The 10,000-nt window shown below is 44.5% G+C and overlaps 2 protein-coding genes and 1 long non-coding RNA gene across 3 annotated transcripts in view; 2 read left to right on the forward strand and 1 right to left on the reverse strand.

Annotated features, from left to right (window-relative positions):
* xpo7 (exportin 7) overlaps positions 1-5,796 on the forward strand; it is an 18,890-nt gene extending 13,094 nt beyond the window's left edge. The window contains exons 23-28 of the mRNA XM_084035863.1: positions 1,944-2,158; positions 2,242-2,380; positions 2,461-2,618; positions 2,955-3,053; positions 3,375-3,502; positions 3,794-5,796. Coding sequence (XP_083891989.1) covers positions 1,944-2,158; positions 2,242-2,380; positions 2,461-2,618; positions 2,955-3,053; positions 3,375-3,502; positions 3,794-3,887 — 833 coding nt within the window. The 3' untranslated portion in view covers positions 3,888-5,796. The remainder of the gene's footprint in view (positions 1-1,943; positions 2,159-2,241; positions 2,381-2,460; positions 2,619-2,954; positions 3,054-3,374; positions 3,503-3,793) is intronic.
* A 196-nt stretch (positions 5,797-5,992) lies between these two features.
* On the forward strand, positions 5,993-7,095 carry LOC311029684. The gene is made up of 3 exons (XR_014598903.1): positions 5,993-6,305; positions 6,500-6,921; positions 6,970-7,095. It is a non-coding gene; the product is annotated as an uncharacterized lncRNA (long non-coding RNA).
* A 98-nt stretch (positions 7,096-7,193) lies between these two features.
* pbdc1 (polysaccharide biosynthesis domain containing 1) lies at positions 7,194-9,469 on the reverse strand. The gene is made up of 6 exons (XM_084034957.1): positions 9,368-9,469; positions 8,865-8,930; positions 8,389-8,448; positions 8,148-8,288; positions 7,508-7,619; positions 7,194-7,432 (listed from the first exon to the last, which is right to left on the reverse strand). The coding sequence occupies exons 1-6, from the start codon at positions 9,395-9,397 to the stop codon at positions 7,341-7,343; spliced, it is 501 nt and encodes a 166-aa protein (XP_083891083.1). The 5' UTR covers positions 9,398-9,469; the 3' UTR covers positions 7,194-7,340.
* Between the last annotated feature and the right edge of the window lie 531 nt (positions 9,470-10,000).

Below are 10,000 nucleotides of genomic sequence, written 5' to 3' on the forward strand. Positions count from 1 at the left end.
CACCTACGGTATGTTAGTATCACCACCTACGGTATGTTATCACCACCTACAGTATGTTAGTATCACCACCTACAGTATGTTAGTATCACCACCTACAGTATGTTAGTATCACCACCTACGGTATGTTATCACCACCTACAGTATGTTAGTATCACCACCTACAGTATGTTAGTATCACCACCTACGGTATGTTATCACCACCTACGGTATGTTAGTATCACCACCTACAGTATGTTAGTATCACCACCTACGGTATGTTAGTATCACCACCTACAGTATGTTAGTATCACCACCTACAGTATGTTAGTATCACCACCTACAGTATGTTAGTATGACCACCTACGGTATGTTAGTATCACTACCTACGGTATGTTAGTATCACCACCTACAGTATGTTAGTATCACCACCTACGGTATGTTATCACCACCTACAGTATGTTAGTATCACCACCTACAGTATGTTAGTATCACCACCTACGGTATGTTAGTATCACCACCTACAGTATGTTAGTATCACCACCTACAGTATGTTAGTATCACTACCTACGGTATGTTAGTATCACCACCTACGGTATGTTAGTATCACTACCTACGGTATGTTAGTATCACCACCTACAGTATGTTAGTATCACTACCTACGGTATGTTAGTATCACCACCTACAGTATGTTAGTATCACTACCTACGGTATGTTAGTATCACCACCTACGGTATGTTAGTATCACCACCTACAGTATGTTAGTATCACTACCTACGGTATGTTAGTATCACCACCTACAGTATGTTAGTATCACTACCTACGGTATGTTAGTATCACCACCTACAGTATGTTAGTATCACTACCTACGGTATGTTAGTATCACCACCTACGGTATGTTAGTATCACCACCTACGGCATGTTAGTATCACCACCTACAGTATGTTAGTATCACTACCTACGGTATGTTAGTATCACCACCTACAGTATGTTAGTATCACCACCTACGGTATGTTAGTATCACCACCTACGGTATGTTAGTATCACTACCTACAGTATGTTAGTATCACTACCTACGGTATGTTAGTATCACCACCTACAGTATGTTAGTATCACCACCTACAGTATGTTAGTATCACCACCTACGGTATGTTAGTATCACCACCTACAGTATGTTAGTATGACCACCTACAGTATGTTAGTATCACCACCTACAGTATGTTAGTATCACCACCTACGGTATGTTAGTATGACCACCTACGGTATGTTAGTATCACCACCTACGGCATGTTAGTATCACCACCTACGGTATGTTAGTATCACCACCTACAGTATGTTAGTATGACCACCTACGGCATGTTAGTATCACCACCTACAGTATGTTAGTATCACCACCTACGGTATGTTAGTATCACCACCTACAGTATGTTAGTATGACCACCTACGGTATGTTAGTATCACCACCTACGGTATGTTAGTATCACCACCTACAGTATGTTAGTATCACCACCTACGGTATGTTAGTATCACCACCTACAGTATGTTAGTATGACCACCTACAGTATGTTAGTATCACCACCTACAGTATGTTAGTATGACCACCTACGGTATGTTAGTATCACCACCTACGGTATGTTAGTATCACCACCTACGGCATGTTAGTATCACCACCTACGGTATGTTAGTATCACCACCTACAGTATGTTAGTATGACCACCTACGGTATGTTAGTATCACCACCTACGGTATGTTAGTATCACCACCTACAGTATGTTAGTATCACCACCTACAGTATGTTAGTATCACCACCTACAGTATGTTAGTATCACCACCTACGGTATGTTAGTATCACCAGTCCAGTAGTTATTTTACAGGGTTAGAACCCTAATAATTATCATAGTTAGTATTATTGGTTATTATGAGGGTTCTACAGGGAGTGAAGCCATCATGTGGTCTCTCCTCATCAGGGAACCGTATCCTGACGCTGGGTGAGGTCCCCAAGGACCAGGTCTACGGCGTGAAGCTGAAGGGGGTCAGCGTGTGCTTCGCCATGCTGAAGGCAGTGCTGAGTGGAAACTATGTGAACTTCGGGGTCTTCCGTCTCTACGGCGACGACGCCCTGGACAACGCCCTCCAGACCTTCATCAAGCTGCTGCTGTCCATCCCCCACAGCGACCTGCTGGTGAGTTCTGGTCCTGCAGGACCACTGCACGAGGTCTCCAAGGCGCTTTGACCCACTAACCCGGACTCTTCCTGTCCCTGCAGGACTACCCAAAGCTCAGCCAGTCCTTCTACTCGCTTCTGGAAGTGCTGACTCAGGACCACATGAACTTCATCGCCAGTCTGGAGCCTCACGTTGTCATGTACATCCTGTCCTCGATATCCGAAGGCCTCACAGCGCTCGGTAAAACTCCCCGTCCCGGTGGATCCTAGTGGGAGTGTGCACATGATGCTGACGTGCGTGTGTGTGTGTGTGTGTTTCAGACACGATGGTGTGTACCGGCTGCTGCTCCAGTCTGGACCACATCGTGACCTACCTGTTTAAGCAGCTGTCTCGCTCCACCAAGAAGCGCCCCACTCCCATGGCAACGGACGACCGCTTCCTCCACATCATGCAGCAGCACCCGGAGATGATCCAGCAGGTCAGAGGACCACGTTCAGATCTTAGACAGGTTCCTATCCGCACGAGTCCAGAGTCTGTGTCATCACTGACTGTGACGTCACCATAACAACAAACAAAAAAACATTTTTTTTTTAAATATAGCACACCAAAAACAAATTAATCTTGGTGTCCTTAAGGCTGGTTCCACTAACGTAACTCGTTAGTTAACGTAACTCGTTAGTTAACGTAACTCATAACATAACTAGTAGACGTAACGAGGTGTACTGTCGGTGTTCATTTGCTATTATTAGTACAGCTCATGTTGTACACATTGTTTGGTAACTAATCATTAATTGTTTTGTCTTGATTTTCACAGATGTTGTCGACGGTGTTGAACATCATCATCTTTGAGGACTGTAGGAACCAGTGGTCCATGTCTCGCCCTCTGTTGGGACTCATCCTGCTCAACGAGAAGGTAGAAGCCCCGCCCCATTAGGGGGGGGGACTGCCCCCCTTTTTAGGCCCTGCAGTGTGTGTGTGTGTGTGTGTGTGTGTGTGTGTGTGTGTGTGTGTGTGTGTGTGTGTGTGTGTGTGTGTGTGTGTGTGTGTGTGTGTGTGTGTGTGTGTGTGTGTGTGTGTGTGTGTGTGTGTGTGTGTGTGTGTGTGTGTGTGTGTGTGTGTGTGTGTGTGTGTGTGTGTGCTGAGGAACAGCATCGTTGAGAGTAATGGCGTGTTAATAAGGTGTTACTAGCGTGGTAATAAGGTGTTATAGCGTGGTAATAACTTGTGTGTGCAGTACTTTGCTGACCTGAGGAACAGCATCGTTAACAGCCAGCCTCCAGAGAAGCAGCAGGCGATGCACTTATGTTTTGAAAACTTGATGGAAGGAATCGAGAGGAATCTACTAACAAAGAACCGAGACAGGTACGTCAGATCAGTCACATGTTTAATATACCATGTTAATATCACACGTCAATATCACGTTTTTTATCATATTGATGATTCTGTTCGTCTTTTTATTAGTTTTAATACCTTTTGCTTAGAAACTAAACTTTTTTTTAATTTATTTTATACTTTGAATGCATACATATTTTTCATCATCATAGTCAGGATGGACCAATTATTTCTCCTCTCAGATGATTAACTGTCTGTCTCTCCCCCTCCCGTCTGTCTCTCCCCCTCCCGTCTGTCTCTCCCCCTCCCGTCTGTCTGCAGGTTTACACAGAACCTGTCTGTGTTCAGGAGGGAAGTCAACGACAGCATGAAGAACTCGACTTATGGCGTCAACAGCAACGACATGATGAGCTGACATTCCACTCAGACAGACGGACGGACAGACAGACGGACGGAGCTCACCCCCCCATCCTCCCCCAGTCCTCCCCCTCTCTGCATCAGCCCCACCCCCCTCCCCCCCGGGCCCGGATGCCTGGGGATCATATGACCCGACACCACGTCCTTTTTGATATAAGCATATATAAATATATACAGATCTATTTTAAAGCGATGGTCGCAGTTGTCTGGCTGTCCTGATTGGACGAGAGGATGGGAGGATGTGGACGGACGCCGGTAAACATAGTAATCCGCTTCTGCCTGCCTTGTATAGAAACACAGAAAAACCAAGTGTACATTTTTTTTCGTAACATTTTGAACAATGTTTATAATGATCGAATTTAAAACACAAAGATGAGTCGAGGAAAAACTAACAAAAAAAAACAAAAGAAAAACGTGTGATTGAGCTTTTTACAGTGAAGTGAGTTAGTGCAACTGTCTGTCTGCGTGGGAGGAGGGGGAGACGGGGGGGGGAGCACTGAGCTGGACAGGAAGTAGAGGTACACTAACAGGAAGGGAGAGTCAGAGCATCCATGTTGTACATTTACTCTTAAGTCTCTGGTTGAAGTTTTGTAAATAGCCGCGTTCAAAAGGACGTCCTGATGTCTTTCAACCCTGCGTTGCTCCGCTCTCCTACGCATGCTGCAGGTCAGTGAACGCAGCGTGAAACAGAGTCAGTTTCTATCTCTTCATCAACATGAATATGTTTCAAAAGCAGAAAATATCAACTTCCTTTATATTTAAGACACAAGAAAACAGTTGAAAGATTGAGGATGAATATAATTTCAAAACATTTCCCATTCGCAGTTATTATTATTAGTAGTAGTACTAGTAGTAATGATTTACCTTCATCTGTAGTAATAACATTAATTATATTTAATCACCAACTAATCTGCAGGTTATTTTCTCAACGAATCAGTAAAATGTCAAGAAATCATTAAAAACAGTCTTAAAGTGTAAATTAAAAAGTTTATCATATATGATGAAGCAAAGCAGCAAATCTTCAGAACCACGAAACATTAAGATTAAATAAAATTGCTGAAACAATAATGTGAGGAATTTCTGTCGATCAATTAATGTTTTTATTTTGTCCCAAAATATTCAGTGAAGAAGTAGGCTAAGACAATCTGAATCCTCCCGCAAGTGCATATTAATAAGAAATGAACGAGTGGATATTAATAAGCAATGAAGCCCAGATGAAAACGGTTGCTTAGTGCTGGAAGTGACGCTGAGGTTGAAAAACATCACGGTCTCCCTTTCGTGACGATGGCGGCGGCGGGCGTGCAGACACCTGGCGGTCTGTCTGTAAACAACATGGTCACAGCTACATCTTCCCCTCTGGAAGGCCGATGCAGTTTCCACCATTTTGTTTACACTCTGGGTTCCTCGGACCAGGTTTTGGGACTGCCCCCCTTTTTAGGCCCTGCAGCAGTGTGTGTGTGTGCGTGTGTGTGTGTGTGTGTATCATGGTGCTCCTCTGAAGGATGGACCGGGTCCTAAACGTGACGTTGCTGCTACTTGTTCGTGACAAGTCGTTGGTGACGAGTCGCCAACCAGACCTTGTTGGTGACGAGTCGCCAACCAGACCTTGTTGGTGAGGAGTCGCCCGTCTCCGTCTGTGACGAGTCTCCGTTGGTGACGAGTCGCCCGTCTCCTTTGGTGACAAGTCTCCGTTGGTGACGAGTCGCCCGTCTCCTTTGGTGACGAGTCGCCCATCTCCGACGGTGACCAGTCGCCCGTCTGTCAGCTCCACGATGTTCATCGAGTTTCTTCTTGAGTTTGTCGTCGTGTCTGATGTGAATGTGTCGACTCGTAGAGTCAGTAGCTGTTTGGGTGTCTGCTACATTAGTGTCAGCATTGTGACTGCAAATAAACCTCATTGATTTTTACTCTGTTTCAACGCTTCACCTTCATCTGCAACAACTCACACTGGACTTTTACACATTTGATAATTTTTCATATTTAATATACAAATGTATTCATATAAATATTATTTATATTTTAATATATTTATATAGTCATGTTTAAACTAACCTCAATAGTAAGTTGTATAAAAAGTCAGTTTATTGTGCAGCTTTAATATCTGATCATTTATAGAAAGTTATCAAATCTCCTTTAAAAGTGTCAGTATAATAAAGTTAGATCAGAGCATCATCCAATAGGTGAATGAAATCATATATAAGTTCCATCACAACTTTAGCAGGTTGGTTGACGTTTCCTCGAATCTCTGTGACACTCAGTTTTCATTGAAATGGATCAGACTTTTTATTCGTGGTTTCCGTGGTTGCACACAAACAATGCAACATCGGTGTTACAAAATAAGCAAACATTTATAATTGGCACGATAAAACTTTACAAGATCAACAACTTTGTGAAAGATGTCATATGTGAACTTAAGGTGGGCTTGAAAGATGTCATATGTGAACTTAAGGTGGCCCTGAAAGATGTCATATGTGAACTTAAGGTGGCCCTGAAAGATGTCATACGTGAACGTAAGGTGGGCTTGAATGATGCCATGTGAATTTAAGGTGTCCCTGAAAGATGTCGTACGTGAACTTAAGGTGGGCTTGAAAGATGTCATGTGAATTTAAGGGGGCCCTGAAAGATGTCATATGTGAACTTAAGGTGGCTCTGAAAGCTCCGACCTCCACCAAGACCTTGTTCCACATACTATGACCTACTATCACTATACTGTGACGTTGTTCAACTGTTTGCTGTCTCCGTTTGTCTGTCTTGCCTCCAGTCAGCTGATGGGGGAACCAGAAACTGTCTGGTCTCAACTGCTGACCTCTTTTGGACCTCCTCTAGACCTCAGACCTTGTCCAGACGACCACAATTCTTGTGGACCTCCTCCAGGCCACCACAACTCTTTTGGACCTCTTCCAGACCACCACAACTCACATTCTGGTCCACACCAGGTCAGGACCTCAAGGTGGTCAGAAGAACTGGACCCAGATGAAACCACGGCGTCTTATGATGTCACTTCCCTTCTCACCTCAGAAGCAGCGATAGCGGTGAGGAAACGACTGACAGGACAGGACCTGTCTGTCCGCGGCCAACAGGACAGCAGACAGACAGGCAGATAGACAGACGGGGAGAGAGACAGACGGCTCATCAGCCACTTACAATACAGACCTCAGATCAGTTCCACGACAAACCTATGAAGCTTCCAAAGACGAATTCTCTAACAATCTTCATTAAAATGCATCTGACTTTTTATTTGTGGTTTCCGTGGTTACAGGCAAACAATGCAACATCAGCGTTACAAATAAACAAGCGTCAATAATTGGCAGATAAAACTTTATTGTAAATACAAAAAGAAGAGAAGACACTGATGATGTTTCCATGTGAAAGGAAACCAAAACGCTGCTCCACGGGGAGACCTGAACAGTTCATCTCGGGGGGTCCTGGTCCTGAACCTGGTCCACTGAGTCTAGCTCGTGGAGCGTTTGGACATGAACACGGCGTTATTGCAGCCTTCTCTGTTTCGGGCGATTTCAATGGCAAAGAACTGAGTCCTGGTGGCTGAAACACAGAATCACAGTGTTTTCTCTCACATTTGAACTCACCATCATTTCCCCTCGGGAGATACCAACTTACCAAATATGGTATTGTCCTCCGTGTAGTCTTTGTCAGAGTCCAGACGCAGCAGAGTGCCGTAGTTGAAGTCCTCGATGAGGCCTTCGAACTGGTTACAGAACGGACGCCACAGCTGCAGACAACATGCACCACGTTACAACCCAGAAGCACCTAGCGGAGGTGTCTCTGAATGATGTCATATGTGAACTTAAGGTGGGTCTGAATGACGTCATACGTGATCTTAAGGTGGCTCTGAGTTATGTCATACGTGGACTTAGAGCTATGGTCTACGATTTGAAAGGCATGCGGACCGGATGGCTACTATTGGATGAATTTTGACAAATCTTTTAAATCACAGACCAGAGCTTTAAGGTGGCTCTGAATGATGTCATATGTGAACTTAAGGTGGCTCTGAATTATGTCATACGTGAACTTAAGGTGGCTCTGAATGATGTCATATGTGAACTTAAGGTGGCTCTGAGGGCTCCGACCTCCACCAAGACCTGATGGACTTGACTCTGTTCTTCGTGGTTTCATGATGACCAGGTTCTGGTCTGTCAGTCGTGACATTGACAGTGTCAGAGGTCATAAAGGTCATAGCTCTGGATGTTCATGCAACAGAATGAAAGAAGCTTCTGTGACCTTGTGACCTTGAACCGACCTCTTTGGCCTGGTCAGACTTCAGCTGGTCTGCGGTCAGTAGCTGGAGGTCCAGGTCTTTGAAGGTCTCTCTGAAGGATGAGTAGATTCTGTCGTCCAGTTTGGTGAGTTTCAGGAACTTTGGATCCACTGAAGAGATGAGCTGAAGAGATGAGAGGTCAGAGGTCACGACACACACACGAGGCAGCAGCTGGACGTCCATCTGAGAGGAAGCTTGAAGAAGAGGAGGAGGAGGAACTCACGTTGAAGTAGACCTCTGCGTGGTTGTAGGCCTTCATCGCCCACATCTCCTCCACCCGCGGCTGAAACACGACACAGCGCTCAGTTACTGTCGGTTCTGAGCCCAGTGCATGCTGGGAAACCACCGCCTCTTCATCATCACATTTAAAGCATTTTTCTTCTATGGGCTCAGAGTGTTGCAACTCCAGTAATAATAATCATAATAATGAGGGGTCATAGTTTCACGTTTGCTCTTCTAGCTGAACTTATTATTTATTGATCTGATGCTTCGTGTTGAGCTGCAACATCGATGCTTTTCTCCGTTTGCTGAGAAGTTATGAATATTTGGAGGTCTGGACAGTCGGACTCAAATAATAATCATGAAACTTCTGAAACAACAGAGTACTTACAGTGTGGTATTAGTACTTTTACTGTCGTACAGGAGGTGAATACTTCCTGAACCACTGGGATTGGTTGAGAAAAGATGTAAAACACTTACGTCATTTGCATACGCGTCTGCTGGAAGAGAGAGCGCATGCGCAGCCGCTGAGGCTCCCTCCACCCCCTGTGAACCCGGAAGACACAGAACATAATACATATAGTAAACAGATGTATAAATGTGTGTATACATATATATGATCACGTGATGATCGCATTGTTCAGATTAGCTAGGAAATCATCGGAAACGTCAGAAACAAACACGTGGAACTGAACCGGATCTAGGATCTCAATTAGACCACCATGTGGACCTGCCGTAGTCCGGCACCACGTGACCTCGCGCCCACAACTGATCTCCAAACACACGACACACGTTTTCCTCTCGGCCAGCTAGCGTAAGCAACGTTAGCTAGCGTTAGCGTTGCTCCGCTCCAACTGTGACTCGTTGAGCTCTCGGACTCGTTCCGGACTCGTTAGAGACTCGTTACGGACTCGTTAGAGACTCGTACCGGACTCGAGCAGACCGTTAACACACACAGCAGCAGAATAAAGTCCGGGTCCTACCAGAGAGGCCAGTCCGTTTTCCGACGCCATTTCTCTCAAACAAAGATCGTCAACAGGACGAGATGAGCCACTACGGTGCGGGCTGTAACTGTGCGCATGCGCTCTGCCGCTCTATAGCGCCCCCCATTAAATGACGTTGCGTAAAAGTAATGATTATATCGTTGTGTGTAAATCATGATACATTTGAAGATGATAAATAAAACATCAACAAAAGTGTTTTTTGTGAACTTAAAGACACTTTTAGGTCTCAACCTTATACACACTCAACAATAACCATTATTGTTTACCACTTCATTGTGTTATCATTTTAATCATTTATTCATTTAGATGTATATAGTTGTATGTCTGTATCAGTATGTTGAGCTCATCAACCTTCAAAGCAATAAATACGATTTTATAAGATAAATTAAAAGATAAAGATTCAGCACAATGTTAATAACTAGAAAATTCCCCCGCTGGAAATTTTGAAAGGGCCACGGGGGCTACTGCCGAAGTGTATATACATTACGATGAGATTCTTCGAGATTTCAAACGAGACGGAGTTGTTTTAGAGGCAAATACAACTACAAATACTTCGCACTCAACTGTTTGCCAGTACATGTCACCGAGCTCAGCTGTCACTCAAGTACTACC

The sequence above is a fragment of the Eutrigla gurnardus genome (genome assembly GCF_963514095.1).
Source record: "Eutrigla gurnardus genome assembly, chromosome: 19".
Taxonomy (NCBI): domain Eukaryota; kingdom Metazoa; phylum Chordata; class Actinopteri; order Perciformes; family Triglidae; genus Eutrigla; species Eutrigla gurnardus.